This window comes from Dendrobium catenatum, unplaced genomic scaffold (assembly GCF_001605985.2).
Source record: "Dendrobium catenatum unplaced genomic scaffold, ASM160598v2 fragScaff_scaffold_1117, whole genome shotgun sequence".
NCBI lineage: Eukaryota > Viridiplantae > Streptophyta > Magnoliopsida > Asparagales > Orchidaceae > Dendrobium > Dendrobium catenatum.
In genome coordinates, this window is record NW_021319579.1 from 2,329,830 (window position 1) to 2,354,644 (window position 24,815).

General features: G+C 34.9%; 2 protein-coding genes across 2 annotated transcripts; both read right to left on the reverse strand.

Moving 5' to 3' along the window:
* Nucleotides 1-329: 329 nt before the first annotated feature.
* Nucleotides 330-15,914, reverse strand: LOC110103234 (protein KINESIN LIGHT CHAIN-RELATED 1). The gene is made up of 2 exons (XM_020831857.2): nt 14,148-15,914; nt 330-859 (listed from the first exon to the last, which is right to left on the reverse strand). The coding sequence occupies exons 1-2, from the start codon at nt 15,740-15,742 to the stop codon at nt 625-627; spliced, it is 1,830 nt and encodes a 609-aa protein (XP_020687516.1). The 5' UTR covers nt 15,743-15,914; the 3' UTR covers nt 330-624.
* A 4,648-nt stretch (nt 15,915-20,562) lies between these two features.
* On the reverse strand, nt 20,563-23,414 carry LOC110103228. The gene is made up of 3 exons (XM_020831841.2): nt 23,283-23,414; nt 22,920-22,978; nt 20,563-20,981 (listed from the first exon to the last, which is right to left on the reverse strand). The coding sequence occupies exons 1-3, from the start codon at nt 23,344-23,346 to the stop codon at nt 20,868-20,870; spliced, it is 237 nt and encodes a 78-aa protein (XP_020687500.1). The 5' UTR covers nt 23,347-23,414; the 3' UTR covers nt 20,563-20,867.
* Between the last annotated feature and the right edge of the window lie 1,401 nt (nt 23,415-24,815).

The following is a 24,815-nucleotide window of genomic DNA, read 5'->3' on the forward strand; positions in this document are numbered from 1 at the left end:
TTAATAAAAAGAATTTCAATGAATTACTCCATTCGCATGAATAAATAATTATTATTTAAAAACATGAAGAATTTAGCATAATGAGTATTGATGATATTTGGAGAGTATTCCCTAATTTTACTTTAAAAATAAATAAATAAAGGTATATTGAAAAAAAAATGGTAAATATCATAAAATTAATATATTTTTTTCACCATCTCAATTATTTAAATTATTATAAGATTTACTGAAAGCGAATGTACAAATATTTTTACGAAATAGATCATAAACACAAGCATAGTCACTAAAGATCCTAATATTTATATTATTATATATCAAAAAAGCAAAGACAATTTAAAGAGAGCAATGTCATAACAAAGAGGAGATCTCGCAACATAAATATATGATGTTCTCCAACAAATCAGTTTTTCTTTAGGCAAATATGTTTGGAGAACACTGTAAGTAAACAAATACATAAGATGGAACCATCCGCTCGGAGAGTATGAGGAAAAGAAAGCAAAAAAACCAGGAAATAAAAATCAATAAAAGAAAAAAAGGTATCGCAAAGAAAAAGAACAAGGAAAACAAAGAAGATATTACCTAACATTTACACATGGATTCCTCTTGCCCTTCACAGAAAAGATTTTATGATTTGAAACCCAAGCTCGGCCATCTCTTGGTCACCTCTTTCTTCATCCTGTTTGAAGTGGAGACAAAAAGGTTTTCAAGGGATTTTTGCTTTGTGTTCCTTGATCTGCCTGCTTCTTTCAAAAGCTCGGCGAGCCGCCGCCGCTCGTCTTCAACGTCAGGGTTGGCTGTCCCTAGTTTTTCTTCCCTGACCTTCACCACATGCTCCAAGAGCTCGATTGCTTCCTCTACCCTGTCATTCATCCACCATAGTTAGCAATGAAAGAGTGTTTCATTTCATCACTGAAACTTATGCAAAAATCACTCATTGTTCATAATTTGATGAATGACATGCCTGCACAAACTTGAAGAAAATATGGGATAGCACATACATTATCCACTAAAACTGAGAGATTATTCTGTGCGGACACCGGACACAGCTTACCGTCCAGAGACAAATCAGGTGCAGCCACATCATCCAGTACCGAGTAGGGGGAGAAGTGGCGCATTTTTATTGGGCTTTGGACAGCGTTCGGCGTCCGCACATAATTCATCCTTAAAAACTGGGGATGTATAGTATACTCATTATCATAATACCACTCACACTTATCAACTAAGCAAAATAAATCTAGAAAGCATGACCTTTCAAGCATTCAAATCCATTAAGTTACCAGGAAACAGAGCTCGACTTAGAAAACCAGTTAGTGATAACATTTCATTAGCCTGGATGATGAGTTGCTAATGCTTTCAAAGTAAAAAGTTCATAAAATATAGCAATTCTGAGATCCAAACATGGTTAAAGCCTCTTCTTACAGAGTTTCCTTCTTTTACTGAATAAATATAAGTTATTTCGAAGAGTCAATTTAGCTATCCACGAAGTAGATCGAGGGAAAGCAAGCTCCTCCCTGCAATCCCCAATTTCCTTCCATGTCTACCAACTTTTAAAAAATCTAACAGAAAAGCATTCTAAAATCCACTTAAACGAACTCTAATCAGATAAAGACGCTGAAGTTACAGAAATGACAGGACATAAAAGAGGAATAATCCTCCATAAATGCCCCAACAAGCTATATGAATCCAGTTGATTTGCTACACGAAAAAATACGAAAAAAAAAACTGCACGCCAAGAATTTAATATATTTCTTCCGAACAAGAGAGAACTAATATTAAGGAGACCTAACTGGTTTTTTTCTGTCCCCAACTATAAACTCAAATGATTTAGTTTCCATCAGCTTTACATTGAAGTTCAATCCAACGGAACTATAAAAATCATAATACATGCTTTAACATGCATAATTTAATAAATGCTTTAACATGTTTATATATTTATTTATTTATACACTATAAAAATTAGTTATTTATTTATTTGTTATTAATAAATGCTTTAGCATGAATAATTTATAGATATACAATAATAATGTGAATTTAATACATAATTTATAGGCATGAATTATAGCTACACATATACCATAAATTATATTAAATTTATAAATTTATATGTGAACTAAATTTATATTAAATATGAATTAAATTTAAAGATTGAAGGTGTTTAAATTTAAAATTATAGAAAATATTATTAATTTATGAATTCAGTTTATTTTTTTGTCAAAATTTTCTATTATTATATGATTATTACATTATTCTTATTATGTCATTTAGGGTTTATCTAAATAATTTTCATATTTATTACATCATTTGGTTCAACCACCGATTCGACTCCGGTCAAATTATTGAATCTTGAACATCTCCTTCTGGTTATACGTCAGGTTCAATTTTCACAATCTTAAGGTTCATCACAGTTCCATTGATTACTATGATAAGTAGAAGAATTTGGTATATATATATATGATGAGGTCATCGACAGACATTTTAGGCAGGTTTGCCGGCGAAGGAATCGTAGATCGACGGCTACGATTGGGAGCTTATATTTCTGATGTTGCCATGTCATCTTATGTTATCTTCTATGTATCTTTTATTTCAAGCCTTAGTTTACTATTTTGCCCTTATGAAGGTTTAGTCTTTGTTGTATTCCGGTGGGCATTTGAGTCATGTTATTTTCATGTAATTTTCTATTAATGAGGCCTATATAAAGAGGTCTCCTCTTATTGTATGAGCTTAATGTTTTGATTAATAAAATTCTGAGATTTTCATTCTTCTTTTCTTGCTTGAGAGCTTAAGAGAAAGTGAGGAGACCTAGGAGAGGCTCCACCCGAAATACCCAATAGCCCCCGTGGTGAGCTCTTGGCTTTACTTTTACTTTTGTTGTTTTCTTTTTCCCCGACCATCTCCCTGTACACCCGCCCCCTCCCAATGCCGCCGATCCAGCCGTTTTTCCCCTGAACCCGTCGATCTTCCCCCTCCTTCCCTCCTTGCCGACGACCAAGCCAGCAGCCGGCCCCCAGATCCCGCCGTCCATCACACGCCCAGCCTCCGTCCACTGGAGAAATCTCGCCGGCCCCCCTTCATCTTTGGAATTTGAATTTTTCAATAACACCCTCATGAATTCTTTCCTAAATTGCTTACCCCCAATTAAGAACGAATTTAATTGAGGTTCAATTTCGTTTGAATTCAAATTTCAAATCCCCCTCTTCTTTTCTCCATTAGGAAACCTTCTCTAATTGATTAAAATCTGAAATTTACAATCAGGTTTTAATTAAATTCGTGGGCCCCATTAATTAACAAAATTTCCCCTCTATTCCCCTTGCTTGGCCGGCCACCCATCTAGCCTCTTCTCTCTCCACTTGCCACTTAAGCATTCACTAATTAACCTCTTAATTTTTCCCCCTAATAGCCGCCCCCTCTCTCTAACACAATTTAGGGAGATTTTAATAGCAAATAACCTCTCCCTCCAATCCAAGAAAATCTGAAATTCAAATTCATATTTTCTCCTTGCCTCTCCCTAGCTCACGGCCAAACTCCCCCTCTCTTTTCGTCTCCCCATCCCCACTTCAATGTTGAATGGCGGATCCTGAATTCGTTATTTTTTATAACAAAGCATTTCGTATCCTATCTCTAAGGGAATTGAATGCTACTATCATCCAAGTGTTGGCACAATAAGAAAAAAATTAGAAGAATAATAATAAATAATAATAATAATAATAATAATAATAATAATAATAATAATAATAATAATAACATTTTAAAACAGCCTAAATGAATGCAGCCCAAACCTGGTCAACTAAATTGAAGACCCCATATTATTTATCATTGATTCAAACGGGTTTCAATGATCACCTCATTACCATTAATATGGGTCTACATACACAGGGAGTGATTTCTTTCTCACCAGCAATTGTGTAAGAATGAAACTTGATGGCAGCTTTTCAACTGACATTGAGAGTAGGCCAAAGCAATTGTTGAGTGAATTTGATGTTGTAAGCATGCTTAGGATGTCATTCCAATTATCAAAGATAGACAACGGATCCATTTGAGGAAGCTTTTTTCAATTTAGCTCTCTAAAAGGATATCAAAGTTCTTTGGGCTACAACTTCATTGGTACAACCACATATGATAGAGTGTAATGGCTATAAGAAAATTTTATATAACATTTTAAAAAAGAAAATAAATTATGATACCCATAGCAACTTTAAAAAATTTGTTTTCCCCACGACAACTCTTCATCTTTTTAAAAACTACAACCACCTCAAATATACTCAAAACTTTGCCGACAATATCAAAGTCCCCTCTGACAAGGAGGAGAAAAAGACGATCCGCAAATACATCTTTGAATGATATAGCAAAACTATACTTGAATCTAAAATTGCAACAAAAAGAAAGTGAAATTTAACTCATGCGACACATGTTGATAAGTTTGTTATATGTAATAAACACTCATTTGATACGCATAGATGTGCAATGATTGATTGTTCAGTATTTGACTTAACATGAATGTTATCCATGGTTGAATAAGTCCCACAATTAAATATAAAATAAATATAAACAACCACAACAATTTATAAAACTTAAATCTTTAAATTTTATATTAAAAATAAATAATCCTCAAACATAAATCAACTCAACCAAATTGTTTCATAAGTGTGTAAGCACATTAAAATTTACTTGAAAGATGTGAGTAAATATATTGAGGCATTCTTGCAAGTATCCCAAATAATTGTAAATCTTATTCATATTAATGCAAATGATACATGCCAAATGCGCTAATATATGCAAAGCACATTAATACCCCTCGGACCTCAATTCAGATGCACCTTTGTCAACATAATTGATTGAGTAGATAAGTCAAAAACCCAAGTTTGACATTATTGATTCTCAATTGATATAAGGGTCCTCATGAGTTCGCAGTAGTCGGATCATCTAGTCTAAAGCACGCGAACGTAAGACCCATCTTTATAGGTCATCATTTTACATTCATAACAACTCATATCAAACCCCATTAAGATGCATTTGGGAGAATTATTGCACTGGTTTACAAATTGCAATTATACTTCTGTTTGGCTACAAGTTTCTTATTGTTTTTCAAAACCTTTTATGGTGAAAATTATAGCTTTTAACAACAAAGGCTCATTTACTCAGAGACATGGCACCTCCGCAATTCATGAGTTTTAACTTTACTCGAAGAAGTGTATATAAGACGCATGTTTAAGTTTTAGTTTGTGAGGTTTTAACCAGGGGATTTGATTTTTACTGGCGAGCTTGTTAGCTTGAAAATTGACTTGAGTTTTGGTTAGGTTGGGGCATAGGACTATCAAAAGGCCTAAGGTTTGATTGAAAGGGTTATTTGTTTTTTTGCACTGTTGGTAATGCCATGTCTCTGAGTTTTTGTTGGTGATGTTCGATAGTACTAAACTACAAGCGACTATGTTGCATAACCCTTAAACTATTTAGTGAAAACTAATAATGCAACCCTCTGATAGCAAGTGAGTTAATGCCAACTTTGAGAGCACATCTTTAATACATCCACATTTCCACCCTAATTTTGCTTGGGATACTAAAGAGGCAATCCATGATTAGTTAGGCACCCTGAATGTTTTGGCTCAAAGCTCTCTGATGTTTAATAGAATAGGTACACATGTACACCCAGGATAATGAAAGTATTGGATTTTGACTGGATATACCTACATTATCATAATCTTTCCACATTCAATTAAAGTCAAGTGTTTCTACCAAATCTAAACATGAAATAGAAAAACAAGCAACCTCCATAATCGAGAGTGCTCTATCGTGTGAAAAAAGGGCTATTAATTATAACAGATTTAACTAATCTACCTCAACTTAAAATTAATTACCCTAAAAATGATCTTAATATATCTCAAGGAAAAAAATTCAGAGTAGTCTCTTACACATCGAGAAGAATTGAATACTTGATAATGAAGAAATATAATAATAATGAATAATATATATTTCTACTATCAATAGTCAAAACATGTGATAATTCAGATACAAAATAGTCAAAAAGCATGGTTAATAAAAAAATTGCTTGTCCCAAGCTAGTCCTTTCTATAACTAAGTTCCAAAGCCAATTCCATAATAATAAATCAAGAACTTAAATAAGTCAGATGCCTAACACGTTAAAAAGAGTAGTCTACTTCTTTCTACATCTACCCCATCTTTGATGATTAAGACAAGATGCCAAACAATGCAACCTTGCCACGTGTAGCTTAAGCCTACAAACAACATGCGGAAATGCCAAATAAACTTTGAGAATGCAATAGCGCTTGCATGTAAGAATCTAGATCCCTCTTTCCAATATCAATTGCCAATAGGACGAGACCTTCAAAATAATTAGGGGTTGTTTTGTTAGATATTTTATAAAATGCATGCATTTTACAAATGCTGAAAAATTGGAATGTGTGTATTTTAGAAATGCATGAATTGTTTGAATGAATGCAAATCAAATTCATTTAAATACTTTTATTTTGTGTTTGTTATGATAAATATCAGTGCATTGAAATATGGCGAGCAACAACATTTGATGGACAAGGGGGCGGGAAGATGCAAACATCAATGGTGACAGGTTGGTGGCACCAGAAAGAGGCAAGCAATGACGACAGGTAGGGAAGGTGAGGTTGCGAGCTATGAGTTTTCCTACATCTAGAATTCAACCAATTTGGGAAATTTTCAAATTGAAAATAAACGTTTTGGGCATTCTAAATCTCCTACACAAATACTTTGCGTTTAGTTTACTTTCAACCAAACACCAAAAAATTCAAAACCCCAATATTTCTTTTATTATGCAATCCTAATACTTGTAACCAAACAATCCCTTACTGGTGCTTGTTCCTCTGAATCGCAATAACACAAGCTAAAGATTCAAGAGGACATTTGCAATAAACAAAAGTTATATTGCTCCACTTTTAGTTGTTCGCATGCTCAAGCTTCATAAGAAATTGCATGACCTTGAAGAATTTGTTTATGTAATTTCCATGTGCTTTTTAATGGTTGTTTGTATTAACACTAATTATATTGAGGTTATAGTCTGGTTTTGCAATGGTGTCAATAGGTAGACGAACTTAGAAGGCAATGCTTATGAGGTCCAAGCAAGAAATGGGAGAATGTCTTAACTATTTTCTCGGTTTCGTCCCTTCCTGTATATAACTTATATGGTGGTAGCACAAAGGAATATAATTGTCAAGCATACTTCATCAAATCAAGTGTCAATGAGCATTTACTCAAAGTCGATCATTACTCCATTCCTGCTTTAAATGAAGTAATGAACACTAAACTTATTCAATTCATTTTTCTATTATTCAAAATACATAATTACCATGTTATAAAAAATGTCTTTAAAACAAACAATGGTATGCAAAACTCATATTTTAATGTTTCCTTCACATTCATAAGGCTCGATACATTTATATGCATTCAAAAAATTTTGGAAGCATAACAAAGGGCATCTCAAGAGGTTGTGTAGGGTAGATTTCTTCTCTTTTTTGAGGTCCTTAATGTGTTGACTGTTTTTTGAATGGATGCTAAATTCTTTTAGGAATGCTAGGGTTGGTAGCTTTCCCTGCCACCCAGTCAATGGCCCGAAGTAGTTTTCCTGATATGCCCACATTAATTAAGCTAGAAATATTGTGATATGAAAAAAAAAGGAAAAATACAAGAAAATCATAGAAACAACAAGAACAATTTATCGTAATGCCCAAGATTACACCCCAGATCATTTGATAAGAATCCCAAGATGACGAGGTAAACAAAGAATATTATAACTTTGAAAATGATAGCTTAAGAGTTGGCATTACAAATCTCGAAGATAAGATCATTTTTTTTAAGGAAATAGATCACTAAGTGATGTAGGGAGAAAAACCTGAAGAAGATAACTCCAAGAGCTAAACAGCTCAAACACCCAAAACAGTGAAAATACTATTTCAATTCCAAAAATATTCATTCATACTTCCTTCTTAAAACTGTTATACTTATAAGCTAGCAAGAGAAACTTAGAAAGTTCTAAAAACTTGTAACAAACTACATAAAATACCCTAAGAAATATTTTAGGCTAAGATGCTCTGCATCAATCTCGACGGAGTCGATAAGAACGGGATTTGGTCGGGGGCCTGGGACGGATCTGAGGCGGCGTGTGCGGGATAGAATACGCGAGCGTGGGCAAGGGCAGATGATTGATGTGCGTAGACGGAGCACGCTCGGGCTAGAGCGATCGGACGCTGATGCGAGTGGTGTTGCCCGAGAGGATACAATCAAGCGCGGGACCTACATTCGAGCAGGCTTGGGTCTATGGGCATGGAAGCGGACGGAAGACAAAAGACGAGTGTGCGTAAGGAAGACGGATGTCCGGAAAGTAGCAGGACTAGGAGATGAAGGATGAGAAGGCGAGGCCGGGAGCAGATCTGAATTGCGGGAAAAGTCCGGTTGTCATCTGTACAGATCGAATTGTGGTTTCCAGTTTGTGGAGGTCGAATTGCTGGTATGATTGCCGACTAATGGAGATTGCCTTGTGACGCACGCTTGCGCTGCCCACAAAAAGCATCAAAATCCCGATCGTCGTCAAGGGTTGTATGTCTTCCTTCATCCATGGTCTTCCCCAAGCATCCAAACCCTGATCGGCGTCAAGGGTTACAATGGCTTTGATACCATTCTGATGTAGGGATAAAAACCTGAAGAAGATAACTCCAAGAGCTAAATAGCTCAAACACCCAAAATAGTGAAAATATTGTTTCAATTCCAAAAAATATTCATTCATACTTCCTTCTTAAAATTTTTATACTTATAAGCTAGCAAGAAAAACCTAGAGAAACCTATAAAGTTCTAAAAACTTGTAACAAACAACATAAGATATCCTAAGGAACATTTTAAGCCAAGATGCTCTGCATCACCAAGTTTACGACACACACTATACACTATTTTGATCTCTAAAGATGAAAAAAAAAAGGATGCTTTTTTTTTTAAAATTGATTTTCACGAATTTCTTTCTAATGTAAAAAGATTTGTATTATTTCATTACCAAAGATTTCTTGCCATATCCATATCTATAATTATGTATTATATGGGATCTTATAAAGGAAATGTCATAAAAAATAAGAAGTTGATTAAAGATCATCGTCCTATCCCCTTATGCAAATTAAATTTCAACATAAAATATCATAATTTCGCTTTTTGAATCAGGGGTTCCTAATGTTGAGACTCATATGAATCTTATTTTTGATCTTATTTATTTTAAGAATATCATTCTAATCTTTTTTTAATCAAAGAAATTATGAATTGAATCGAGATTTCATTTCTATTGAAAACTTACAGCAACTTGCCAAACAAAAGGCTAAAAGAAAAAAAAGCAACAATGATTAGATTGAAAAAGGCATAAGTCTTGTGCAATTTGGCAAAATAAAAACTACTCGGATAAAGTGTAGAATTAAGACATATATAGATTAAATTAAAGATATTAAACATAACAAATTTTGTTGTTCTTAAAGATTAAAATGAAATTGAATTGATAATAAATTATCAGGCTGGATTGAGTTGTTTTTTTTTTAAGGAAATTTTAAAATAAAAAAGTAGATAAAAGAAATAAAATATTTTTCTTTGACTTCTCTCCAATCAAGAATCCTTCCTTACATTCCCCAATCAAATAAGAATACAAAGAATTCTATTTTCATACAATATCTTAATTGAACTCAAAGCAATGATCAATTAATCTTTTTTATTCTATATATATTGTGTTAAATCCCAATGACGACATGTCCTATATTTTTTTTTGGTTGGTTATTGACGAAATAAGTGCTCTGGAGAGTTATAGAAAAGAAAAGGGTTAATAATGATTATATTCAAATCATTAAGGATATGTATGCATGAGTTATTACTTGTGTTAACCAAGTATTTTCCTATTTCTGTCGGATTACATCAAAGGATCAACTTTAAGCCCATATCTTTTTGCTTTAGCCATGGATGTTCTTACTAGACATTTGCAAGAGGATGTACCCTGATGTATGCTTTTTGTTGATGATATTCTTCTTGTTGATAAGGCTAAAGAGGGAGTTGAAGGTGAACTTGAATTATATGGAGGTCAACCTAAGAGTCTAGAGATTTTCATTTGAGTAGATCTAAAACTGAATACATAAAGTATAGCTTTAGTACTAATAGATCTAGTGGGGGGATTGTGACTTTAGGCAATCAAGCCATTAATAAGAGTACATGTTTTAAATATTTCGGGTCTATTGTTGAAAGTGATGGTGAAATAAAATGAGATATTATTAGTAGAATTCAAGGTGGATGATTGAAGTGGAGGAATGCATCGGGCTTGTTGTGTGATAGGAAAGTGCCCCCTCAAACTTAAAAGGAAAATTCTATAAGATGGTGGTGAGACTTTTAATGCTTTATAACGCATAATGTTGGCCATTAAAGAGAAGCATAAAATTAAATGTTATAGAGATGAGGATGCTCAGGTGGATGAGTGGATTCACTTTTATATATAGAATATGAAACGAATATATACATGAAAAGGTTAAAGCAACACCAATGAAAGATAAGATTAGGGAGAGTTGTCTTAGATGGTTTGGTCACATAAAACATCAACCTTCTAATGATTTAGTTAGGAGAGTAAATATATTAGATTTGGCCTATGTTAAGAATGGTAGAGGTAGACCTAAAAAGATTTGGTTTAAAAATATTAGAAATGACTTTTTTTTATTAGATTCAAATGAGAATTTGACTCTTAATAGAACATAATGGAGAAAAAGAATTCATGTAATTGACTCTACATAGTGGGATAAATGTTTGATGCTATTGTTGATGTTGGTTATTGACGAATAATTAAAATTAGCTTAATTTTTCTTAGAAAAAATCAAAATGGGGCATGGCTAAGCGATAAGGCAGCAAATTTTGGTCCAGAGCTTCAAATCCTTATGCCCCATATCATTTGCATAAAAAACAAAGGATTACTTTCTCTTGAAATTAAAAATTGAATTCAACAATTTTATGTTTAATGTTGGATACACTAAATTCTAAGATTTATTCTTAGAATCTTTTTTTTTTAATAAATTATTTTAATCTTAAATATTCGTGATTATTTTTGTTAACAATTCTTTGCTTTATATAACTAGGCAAGTTTAAGCTTGCAAAAAACACCATGTAGATGAGGGAGAAGGATTAAGGCAATTCGAGGATGCTTACAACTACTAAGAAATTAAGGAAGAGTAGTAGCCATTTAGGCTAAGTTCATTCATTATATTTGCATGCCCTAGTATTCCCTATAAGAGTATTTATAGCCTATAAAACACATAATAGCCTATTTAGCCATTTTAATATACAATAACATATAAACTAAATGGAATCACTAATAGCCAATTAAAATGTTGCTTACATTAATGCATACTATTTCTCAACCCTTCACATTGACCTTTCCCTCAAGATCTGAGTCGTTCATGCAAAAGGCCTACGGATCTTGCAAGTCATACACAGCCTGGCTCTGTGGAAGGCATGAGGTGGAGATTGGCCAATAAGAGGTTTTTGCAAGGCATAGAGGCGGATATGAGTTCAGCAATACTTGGGGAATGTGAGATACAACGAAGACTAAGGAGTGGGGATGACGATAACAAATGATGTGTGGGGCAGAGCTTGCAGATTTGAGATTGATGTAGTGTTAAAAGTTCAACGATGCAAGGTTGGGAAAATTGAATGGGTTGGGCAACTGGAGGTGAGTTTGCATGGAACAACTAAGAGTTGAGAAATTTTTGTTGGAGATGAAGGTTCGATTTTGGCTTGGAGTGGTGAATTGGAGATAGAATCTTGCAAAACACAATGATGCATGTTATATCTACAACAACAATAGGATTAGCAATGTTTAAAATTGTGTATTCGGGTATTGAGGCATTTTTCGTTCGTGAGGCGAGGCGTAAGCCTCAAAATCAAAAAATTGCGTAAACAGAAAATGATAAATTTTGTATATAGTAATGAGTAAATAATATATAAAATATAAAAATGCACAAAATATGAAGTGAAATCAAAATATCCCAATAAAAAAACAACATGAAATATAGTTCAACTCAAACTCCATCTTTCCCAAATCACAGTATTCCTTTCACTAACATATAAGAGTTATTTTGAGCGGTACCGGAACAAAATTTTATTGTAAGAGTTATTTTGAGTGGTACCGAGCGGTACTGGCTCGGTACCGAGCATGTACCTAGTGGTACCGAGCATGTACCTAGTGGTACCGAGCATGTACTGCTCAGTACCGAGCATAATTTTTAGAGGCGGACGCTTCTCAACCGTGAGGCGAGGCGCGCCACTCAGTAAACTTGAGACGTACGCCTCAAATCTTGAACTCATTGTGTAGGCTTTGAGGCTTAAATGGACGAAATTGTGCTGAGGCGCGCCTCTTATTGCGTAATTTTAAACCATGAGGATTAGGTAATGTTTTTGAAGCGAATGTGGATTGGGGTATAGGCAAATGTGGATTGGGGTTTGGCCGAATCCACGATTGTGAGGAGAATGGGATGTTGGAGGCAGATTGCAAACTTAAAATCTATTGGATGGGTTGGGCAACTGGAGGTGAGTTTGCATGGAACATCTAAGAGTTAAGAAATTTTTGTTGGAGATGAAGGCTCGATTTTGGCTTGGAGTGGTGAATTGGAGGATAGGATCTTGCAAAACACAATGATGCATGTTAGGTGTAAGGTCTACAACAAAAATAGGATTAGGTAATGTTTTTGAAGCGAACGTGGATTGGGGTTTGGCCGAATCTCACGATTGTGAGGAGAATGGGATGCTAGAGGCAGATTGCAAACTTAAAATGTATTGGATCTAATAATTCTTTGGCAAACTGAGATGAAGAAGCTATGATCAAGATTTGGCGATTGAGACCAGATGATGACGACACCCGAACAATGGCTAGGCTAATGAGAGCATCATTTGGTATTACAAAAAAATAAAAGAAAAAAAACACAGAAAATCACAAAGACATCATATAAGGTAGCAAGAACAATATAACTAGGCAACTTTGAGCTAGCCTAAAGCTCCAGATAATTGAAAGAGAAGGATTTAGGCAATTCAAGGATGCTTACAACTCCAAAAAAATTGAGGAAGCTCCAAGATAGTGAGGGAGAAAGGGAACACCATTAATGCTAAGTTCATTTATTGTCTTTGCATGCCCTAATTTTCCCCAAAAAAGGGTAATTATAGCCTAGAAAATGTTTAATAACCTATTAAACCATTTTAATATGGCAAATAACTTATAAAGTACTTGTGCCCACTGATCACAAACCAAAATACCCCTTACATTTATTTGTATCATATTGCCGTGGAGAAAACTTCCTACATGGGAAGCAACCACAAAACTGACGTGATGTTATTACTCATATGGAGTAAGGACATTGTGTTCCTCAATTCCTTTTTAAAAAGCAGCAGAAAAGAAATAAATTATCAAATTAATAATTAGCAAAGCAACCAAAAATTTGTTCAAGAACCTTCTTTCAGACCACAAATTCATCCATAACCATGTTACAGTGAAAAAAAAAACTAGAACTAAAATTCCATATAACAAAAGTAAGGACAGTTAGAATATCTATTTCTTGATAAGGATTTAAAATGAAAAAGTAAAAATAAAATACCATACAACAAAAGTAGGGATAGTTAGTGTTCCCATTTCCTAGTAAGATCTTTCATAGCCAATTGACAATATCAACTCTGTTTTATCCATTTTGTAGATCTCATATGTCTTGGTGGATCTCAAAGGCTTTCTATATTTCTAGCATATGATCAAATAAGATTCAAGAGCAGATGACTCCCACAAAGACCCCAGGTGGTTTAGTGGGTTCTTGGTACATGACACCTAATGATATTTAGAAAATTTCATTCAAGGGGGGAGTGGTGACCAGTGTGAGGAACTCTCATATAACGGGGAGATTGCTAGTTCCACATGAGAATGAATATTAATCTTACATCAGAACTGAAACAAAAGTTGAATTCTTAATATACTACTAGTGTCCATTGCCCATTAGTTTAAGCATTTGATTTGATAAGTACCTATCTACTAATGCATTAAGCTTAGTTTTAATCCCCAATGATTCACCTTCCAAGCAAATATAATAAGATGTTTAAAAGAAATTATGGAAAAGCAGAGTTTGAGTCACCTTCCCATAGCATCATATGTAGCCGCAAGATTAGTGTATACTCCAAGAGTGTCCTGATGGCTTGTACCATATTCCTGCTCCAATATTCCCTTTGATTCTTCAAAAAGCCCTGCAGCTTCATCAATCTTAAACAACTGAATGCAGGACAATCCCATTTGGTTTAGCACCATCCCAAAGAATGCTGACTTCTTCTCACCAATTGCCCTCAGCTTCGCAACAGCACTTTCAAAGGAGTTTCTGGATTCCCCATACCTCCCAACAATGTAAAACATCACTCCCATTTGTGCTTCAATACCAGCAACCGAGCTCCATTGACCCGGAACATCTTCCAGCAACTTCAAAGATTTCTGCAATAACTTCAATGCCTCTTCAGGTTCCTCAAAAGCTTCATACAAGCTAGCTATTTCCGCTAAACCTCCTGCAATGTCTTCCGGCACTGCCCCTGGAACAGGCTTGGCATAGATACGGAGGGCGTTTTCACAATACGATCTTGACTCGCGGAGCTTACCCGTCCTGTAATAAAGATCGGCAAGGCGGACGAACACCAATGCAACAGCCGGATGGTTATCACCTTTGGTGGATTTGAAAACGGTAAGAGCCTTCTGATAAGAGAAGACGGCCTCATCGTATCGACCAAGGGCAAGGTAGGTGTTTCCGACGCTCACGTCTATGGAGGCAACCTCACCCTCATGGCCGTTGGCAATCATCGCCATGGAGGCCAGCACTAAATGCTCAAGGGCCTCGTCATAGTCACCCTTAGCATCGCAGATAATAGCCATCAGGCGTCGATCTGCAGCCTCCTCAATAGAGGCCGGTGCGCTATGCTCTCGGTGGATCTCAAGGGTTCTCTGACAGAGCTTCTCCGCCTTGTCAAACTGCATTGCTTGTACGTGGGCTTCCGCCAAGTATCTGCAAGTCTCGGCGACTCGGGGATCGGAGTCACCTAGGGCTTGGATCTGAATCTCGAGGCCGCGGGAATAACAATCGATGGATTGATCTATGTGGCCGAGCATTGAGTGTGTGTCCCCAAGCTGCATATGGCCGGAAAAGGCGGCGAGAGCGTGGTCCGACCCGCGAGACACATCTGGTACGGCCACCGCGCGCTCCATAATCGGCACCGCCTCCTCATACCGCCCTAGACTACAATATATCGCCGCAGTCACGTGAAGGCTCATCGCCAATTCCAGGCTCGGCTCACCGCTCTCCACCGCGCACCGCTCGAACGACTTGCACGCACGGATCGCGTACTCGAGCGCCTTGTTCGGACCCTCGCCTGAGGCAATCGTGTCGCGCGCGAGCTTGAGCAAGAACGGCCCGAGATCAGGGTTATCCAGGGAGGATTCATCGATGAACGGTTTGTCCGGCGCGGCAGGCCCTCGCCGCTTTCCCCCGAAAGAGTTCCGATCTGGCGAGGGCTTCGCGCGTGACGACGACGACGACGGGGAAGGCAACAGCGACTTCTTAGACGCTGGTGAACGGCCTTTAGCGCTGCGGAGCTCGGAATCATCCCCATTTTCTCTATTCCGGGAGTCGACGCGGTCCGGCACCGTGATCCGGAGCGCCGCCACCTCAGGCGGGGAGACGAGTCCCGGCATGGCAGCTGAGATCTAGGGTTCCACGATGGGAAGGAGGAGATCGAGAATGATAGTTCCAGAGGATAGAAAATGATCGAAGTGGGGATCGAAAGAGGAATCAGGTCTATGTGCTCCCCATCATTTCCGATTTTTGCTTCGCACGCACTCGATCCCAGCTTTCTAACTTTCTCTTTTCGTCATAAAAGAAACTGATAAACGTACCCCTATTATCTGTAATCACACACCACAGCGAGTTGTTTATCAGCCGAACACGTCAGCAACGCTTAATTAAAGGATAAAGTTTAACAGCCAGTTGGATAAGTAATGAAATGACGGGATTAACCTCAAACTGGTCGTTGCGAGGTTATAAGAAGGAGGAGGGTATTTTAATATTTTGACAGATGGTGGTTGGCTGTCGCTGAACCATCGATAACAGGCGGATGACTCACGCGACAAAGGCCGGACGGTGATCTTACCACCCGGGGGGTGCCCGCCACTTCCAACTGATCGGCTCCATTAGCAGGTCCAAGATGGGTAAGAATTCTGAACTATTAACCATTTAAGACCTATTACAAGACCACTCTGACACGCAGCTTCTAAGGACTCGTTGAATTTCTACGCAACTAAACAAAACATGTTACTCAATTATGGTGATGGGATGGAGAGATTAGTGAGGATGCCCTTAAGGAAAGCACCTTCCAGTTAGTTTACTATGCTTTTACTGTTTACAGAGACAAATAGTATGGTTCTCCCCGTTTGGTGTCCGCACAGAATAATTCATTGATGGGTTGACACGGTTAAAGCTAAAGAAGAATGACCACTACCCTTGAGCTTTATACGGTGAAGTGGATAACACTGGATAGCTATATCTAGGTAGAAACTTTATTCTTGACGGATCAATTATATTTTTTTACCCACATAGGAAGACTATCAGCTCAACCAAATAGATTTTTCAGTGTCATAGAAAGCCACCCTAAGAGTTATGAAGACTAATGCTTTATTTGAGACAGCTTTTTTATTTATTTCTAAAGTAAATTTTTAGTACAAAATTTTTTTACTCAAATGAAGCTTAAGGATAGTCATATATATGCAACCTTATTTTTAAAAAATTATAGACGAAAAAGTGAGATAGTAATTTGAACCAATTGTCCTCTTTTTATATAGGCCTTAGCTTCGATGATTGCTCTTAACTTAAGGAGAACCATCCTCTTTGAAGTTATATATTGCAAGCCTACAAGTTTCTATTTAATTTCTCCCTTGAACCACATATCATAATTGTAGGAGGTGAAGCTTGATTATCAATTGTAATAACCCAAGTCATATCATGCAAAATATTATGCATTTTGGTATAGGCCATAACTTATTACTCTATCCTCGAAATTGTTTTTTTATTATTATTCATATAGCATAAGTAGTCCGCTACAAAAGTAATTAATTGAAATTTTTTATGAAAATTTATAACACCAAAAGTTGTTGTATTTGTTATAACGTAACTTTTTAGTTGTATAACCTCATATATTTTCTTCCACATCTAATATGGAAGTATGATCAATCATATTCTACTTATCTCTTAAAAGTCTATCTTCTCAATAATCTTATAAAGAGTTTTTTTTTTGTTGTACCTCAACCTCGAAAATCACCCCTCTCCCAAGTTGATCACCCTCTTCGATCTTTAATTACAAGCAATGTTCATGTTTTAGACATTATTGTTAATTTACTATATATTTTAATATCAGGAAAAATATAGACATCATGACAAAATATATTTAAGGAGTAAGACGTCATGGTATAGTAGCCTCCCGCTTAAGTACGCATCCGTTTAAGTATGCATATTGGTAAAGTATGCAAAATTTTAACAAAAACTTAGGGTTCAAAATTTATAACTTGAACATTTCATGAATGATGATTTAACGTAATTTTTGCAATTTTTTACATCTGACATCAAGGATTACCACCTGAATATTATCTGAAACAATTCAAATGATTTTGCAACGTTGGGACTCATTCATTCGTTTTCCATTTAGTTTCTTTGGCATCTTCCAAAAGATAGGCGAGAGGTCGTACATGAACGTGCTCTAAATCTATTGTTAGCGTGCATATGTGGTGTGGCTTGCAAATGGGAGCAGAATCCTCAACTAAACCTAAGTACGCACCTACCGGTTAGGTACCCACAAAATATTTGGGTTCAACATGCGTTCTTAATCAGGAGTCTATCATATAGAGAAATGATTATGATAGAGCTAGTGATGAAATTATGATATATAATTAAATTTAGTATTCGCATAAGACATGGCATATTAATTTATTCTTAGACATAATATAAAATCTTAACATCTATAACTATTTTGTATAAGGATGTACCCAAGAAAAAAGAAAGAAAGAAAGAAATAGGATAAGTACATATCCTTATGTTTAATCTTATAAACTTGTCATATCAAAAGTTCATGGACACAATAATCAAATTAAGGAAATAAGATACCATACCCAACTTCTCATAGCTACCCAACATAACGTAGTGTGGGTAAATTAGGGTAACAAGCAAGTGTGACAAAAAGATAAAATATGAATATATACATAATCCATATAAGTGATAAAGAGGGTGTATGGTGCTTTTAAGGGGAGTAGTGATGATTGATAGCCATATGATTACTATAAGAAAAATAAGATATTATATTAAATTTCTTGAGATAGTAGATGTGATAGTGGAGAGAGAAAAATAAATTTGGGTATTATAATGATTAAATAGAGCTTATAGACATATAAGTGTTTAAATTAAGAGTAACTATATAGGATGAAGATTTGTTGGTTATGGAAGCATTAACAATTGATATATTAATGTCAAATGAATAGAAGACTTTCTAGAGGAAGATATGGCTTTAGGAAATTATGTATGAGGGATCTTGGAACATTCATAGCAATGATATTTTAAGTAGAACTTTTAAGTAATTATGACATTTACAAGCAAGACAACCTTAAAGAATATGTGCATAGTTCTTACAATTTCGAGACACATAAGACCAAAAATAAGAGTCATAAATTAAATATGAGACCAAGTAATTCCATGATGTATTATAAGAGGCCATGGTTCTTATGAAGTGTCCAGAAGTAAGTACCCAATGATTAAACGTATTACGATATTAGTGCAACCAATAGTCAAGCTACTTATGTCAGATTTTATGCTAGAGTCTAGTTAAAACTAAATATTGTGGGCAATGATATGGTGTCAATATCTACGAGAGAGAAAGAAAAAAATCTTGTCTTACTAATAAATTATGAATAATAGTAATAAATTATAATGACGGGATGCATTAATGATGGGTTGCATGATGGACAAATAAGAGATCATAGCTTAGCAAGATCAATGCAATGATGTAGTGACGTGAACATGAATGTAACTAAAAAGGTGAGCAATATATTCGACTAAGACATTCTAGTGGCACCATTATCATTATCGTATTACAGTGCATAGTCACATAAGGCATAAAGTAAAAATATTTGTAGATAAAAATGCAACATCAATATTATCAGACAAATCAAAGAGGTGGCCAATATACTGTAAAGGTGAGTATATTTATGAGGAATAAAGTATTACGATCATAAGTGCCTTAGTAGTTAATGTCAAAGATTTTTTATAGGCAGGATGCACTGAGGTAGGCCATGTAATAATGGGAGATCGGTAGATGCATAAAGTAGCAATAGGATAATCATGTAACTTACCACATATATAAATGTAGTATTGTTGGATAGTTTTTTAATAACCCTAGTAGATAGATAGGTTGATGATACAATTAAATTGATATTGAATGCACTAGAAGGAAATAGGAAGACAAATGAGGCAAATAAATGAAGGACAAAGCTATAATACCACATGAGAAAGAGATTCTAAGATAGAATTATATTTCTATTTAATAATATGTGTTGTAATTCTATAAAATTATATTTACAAATTATGAGAGAGACCAAAAAAGATTATATAATGAGAATATATTCACCATAGTGGGAAAGTCTCACTTAATAAAAATAACTAGCCTCTCCCATACAATCCATGAGTGCTATCGCTAAAATTTCTTAATACAAAAATAAACATTCCAACACCCACACTTGTAAGAAAGTACTTCTTTTATCAACTATTTCCTACCATACGACGAAGATAAAGATGAAAATAATTATGAAAAAAAACATTTCTATAAATATATTTTTTAAAAAAATATTCAAAAGTAATCTAATTAAACTCTTAAAATTTAAAAGTATAAACACTTATTAAAACATATTATTGATATGTTTAAAATAATTAATTTATGTCTCCTCTAAACAAAATTTCAACCCTCTCATTATAGAACTTTTATTTGGTCCGATCACAGGACTTAGCTCTACGTTCGGCCGCCAGTAGAATCGCGCCACCCGTTCTCACTATTTACCGCGCGCCCAACAAACCGACCCAGAACAGACCCAGGATGGCTCGGTATATCTAGAAAAACTCGGTACAACTCGGTATTGCTCGGTATTGGTCTTCACAGACCGGTATTTCTCGTTATTGTCAAGCAATACCTAGCAATACCGAGCAATACAAAACAAATACCGAGTAATACATCGCAATACACAAACATAGCATTCCCGGGTTCTGGTCCGGGTCAAGTCGTCGGGCCGCGCGGTAAAGAGTAAGAGCACGTGGCGACACGTTATTGGCGGCCGAACGTAGCTCTATGTCCGGTCAGAGGACATAATAATTATAAGGCTACCTTTGGTTAGCCAACCAGCTTACGCATCTGCTTGCTTCGACCATTTTGCTCAAGCCCCAAACCATTCTGCAAAGAGAAAGACCAAAGCAAACACAGACAATATGGAGAAAAAGCCTTTCAATTAAGTTCTTGCATTTCTTCCAAAGTGGGAAAGTCAAGTGAAAATGAGCCAATGTTACAACGCTTTCCTATAAGATGATAAATGCAGGCTGGTAAATAGATTTGTCTCTAGCCTTTGGTTATTGCTGCTTCTATTACAATGATGATGGAGAAAGTTAAGATTTTGTTTGGGATAATTTTTTGTTATTATTTTCTTGTTGTTCTAAAGAAATTTTTATGCTAAAATTTTGTTTTAAAAAGTAATAAGAAAACTATCCCAGACAAAATATAATTTGTGGTAGAAGGAGCTATGGGCTTTTGCCGCCTGGCCCTGGTTTTCCTTTGGGTGGTGGGTCATGCCTAGGGTTGGCTTTCCCATAGTCGTAGTCATTCATAACCAACAAAAACTTCCTTCCGTGAACCTGAAAAACAAGGCATCACAAGAAACCTTTATTATTATTATTATTAATTTTTGGACATTTATGTCAATTAAGACAAACTCACACACAACAAATACTTAAGAGTCGAACTCAATACCGTTTGGTTGATAGCCAAAGCTTCCAACCAACAGACTAATGTGAGCTACATTTGAAATCTTTCTCATTATTTGTCTATTGCATATGTGTCTCCATGACTGAATAAATTATTCTGTGAAGACGTCAACTGGAGATCAACCAGAATGAGCCACGTCACCTATACTGAGCGCGGTACCGAGCGGTATCGAGCCTTGTACTGACGTAGCTCATTCTGGTTGGTTTTCGTACGGCGTTCAGTGTCCGCACATAATAATATGAATTCGATTTGAAAAAGTTTGAATTTGGGATGAGTTAAACATTTTTTTTGGAACGGGGGTATCTATCCGTTGCCACTCCAAAGGGAGTGTTTGGTAGCTTAACTAATTCCTTGGCATAATCTAGCGAAGCCACCCATCGGCATCGTGCCCACACTTGCTTTGCCCCACTGAAAAGGGGAGGCCATAGTAGAAACAATATTTTTTAATTAGGTCAATGCTCAAAAAAAAAATTTTTTGGCCAAACATGTATGATAAACGGATTGTGTCAACTTTGAATCAATTACAAAGCGGACCTACTAATTTGAATTGACATCGCTCTAGAGCGCCCCCATCAAAAAAATATTTTCAATTAGGTCAATGCTCTAGATATAAAATAATGTCAATAATGTCTAATAAGTAATAAAAAAATAAAAGATGAGTGAATTTTTAAAATTAAATACCAAACCTAATTAAATTATTTAAAAATATTTTAAAAAATCAGGACAGCCCAGCCACCCCATGTGGCAGTCTTCTATGTTTAAAATAAAATTTTAATAAAGCGACCTGTAGCCGACTCATTGAGGAGAGATTATTATGTGCGGAGTCTATATGTAGCTTCTGTCTGGACTTCGATGAAAGATGGCGACGCCGTCAATACGCATTATGTACAACGACGAGGCCCTTTCGTATTAGAGTCTGAACGATGTCCGGACTCTATACGTAATAATTTCTCCTGATTGAAAGTATAAGTTCTCAAGGGTCTTGAATTAGGTTCACACATTTTACAAAACAAAATTTAAAAAATTTTAATTAAATACTTTTATGACATAATTAAAGTAACAATAATTAAATTCTAATACATGTTAAAAAATCTTTGAAAATCACTGAAAAAACGAATGTGTTGATTAAATTTTAAGATCGTTCATAATAAAGGATTAATAAATGTTAAGTGACAAAAAAATTAACGTGGCATTAGAGATGGGTTCTACGAAAAAATTAAATAAATAAAAATGCTCAATAAGATTCATTAATTATATCTTAATTTTATCTGTTCTGTAATTCAAATTTTTTTATATCTCGAGCCAACATAAATTCAAATTAGATCCAACTAATGGTGTAATTGAGTCAAGCCGACCCGTGTCGGCTCGGGCTCGGTTTGATAAAAATAGCTCGTGAGTCTAGCTCGATGAAGTAACAAGTCTTGTTTGAGCTAGCCCTGACTCGACTTGTTTATTTACAAGCTTGCTCATTTAAAAAAATATTAATATAAAATATAATTAAAATATATTAACATTCAAGATTTCAAGTTGAAAGTTATAAAAATATTTAAAATTTACATTTTACTTTCTTACATTAAGTAAACTTTTTCTTATTTTTCCTCTAATTTTTATTATGTTTATCATTTTATTATGAGAATGGCTTGATCAAATCATAATCAATTCTTCTCTTTTATTGTAAATGAGCTGACACAAACTCGTAGAATAAAACTCGAGCTCAATCAATCAAGCTCAAGCCAGAAATGACTCAAGCTCAACTCAACTCCTTAATACCAACTCAAGAACGAATCATCAACAACCCAAATCATTACCTTATTCACTTGATATATATCCTCGACACCGCCTTTGCTCTTCGTGCTTTCAACATGACCTGAAAGAGTGAAGCATATTTCATATAACTTACATAACAAATCTACTAAGTCTTCAAAAAAGCAGTTTTCTAATACAAAAATTTCTTATAAGCTGATTTAAAAAACAGTAAGAAAGTCGTCCCAAAGAAGCCTCAATGACTGGTTAAGATTTTGTTTGGGACAGCTTTTGATCACTTTTTTTTTTTCAAAAATTTTTTATACTAAAAAACTACTGTAGAAAATAGTAAGAAAACTGTCTCAAATGAAATCTAAATTATGGAATATAATTAAAATAAATAAATAAGACGAGAGATGTTCTTATGCCTGATGAGAAAGAAACAAAAACCAGAATGAAGAGGATGATGAGTGAAGCAGCGAGCCTTGACATGTTCGCTGCTCTTTGAAGTTCTGCTGTAACTTTCCCTTGGTATATGAATGGTTGGCTCTAATGAGGACTCCTTATAGATATAAATGTGGAGAATGGTGATAGCTTAAGAGAGCAAGGCAAACTAAATATAGCTCCACCAGAAAAAAAAAAAAAAAAAAAAAAAAAAAAAAAAAAAAAAAAAAAAAAAAAAAAAAAAAAAAAAAAAAAAAAAAAAAAACATCATGGCTGTATTGAAGTATAGTGAAATCCATCATCTCCACTAAAAAAAAAGTCAACTTTGATAATTGAAGTTAGTATTTGCACAGCCTTTCTATTCTGTTACTGATACACTAAATGAAAAGCTTTGATGAGGTTGACAGGTTTATTTGATAAAAAAAAATAAAAAAATTCATATATCTCACCGAAAAATTATATATCTGCATATCTATTATCTAATATCTAACTTTTTATTTATAAAATTAAATGCAATTTTTACTTTTTTAGTATACAAATTTTTTTAAAATAAAAGAATAATGGCCGAAAGCCACCTCAAATAAATCCTAAATAAAATAACTTTTATTTTCAACCTATAGAAAAATCCCATATGAAATAACTCAAATTTCTTAAACTAAAATAAAAAAGATTTTGGTTTCATTTGGGATAGCTTTCTTACTGCTTTGTAAAACTTTTTTTTTTAGTACAATTATGTACACGAAAAAATTTCTCTTATCAAAATTTCTCTACAAAATTATTTACAAAAAAAGTCTGCCCGGAAGAAGCAGAGCCAAACAAAGTGGAAGTTCACGTCAGGAAAAATAGCGATCTCAAAAGAAACCGCACAAAAAGAAAGTCAATGAAACCTTAAGGGCATCTCCAACAGAAACTCTCATTTTTCACTGCAAAATGCAGTAAAATTAAAAAGTGCCGTGATTCATCTCCAGTGGAACGCCATTTTACCCCCAAATCATCGTCGTTTCTTTCGCGCCTTTCTTAGACAGAGTTCGGTAGAGAGAAAGAAATGACGAAAGTGAACAGTGCGACGCCAATATTGGCGTCGCACTGTTCATCAGCGACTGAATGCCGGCAAAAATAGAGTTTGGTTGGGACGTCTGAAGCTCTACATTCGCTTGTTTGTCGAACGGCTGGAGAAGGCCTAAGTTGATCTTATGTGTTATCACTCTTACATGTTAGGGGGATTTAAGTAAATACCACAAATTATTATATATTTATATATCTAATAATTAAATATTTATACTTACTAAAATATTATTTATGTATTGAAATCCATCAAAGAATTTACTTTAAATAAAAGATAATATTAATGATATTATTTATGTGATTTATGTACTATTTAATATGATGAAAAAATGCAGAGTAAATAGAATGTAATATAAAACAAAAATAATGTAATCTAAATATTTTTGAGTTGTTTGATTGAGTACATTATAAATGCATGAGTATTTTTTTTTTTTTTTTAAGTTTGAAGGTAA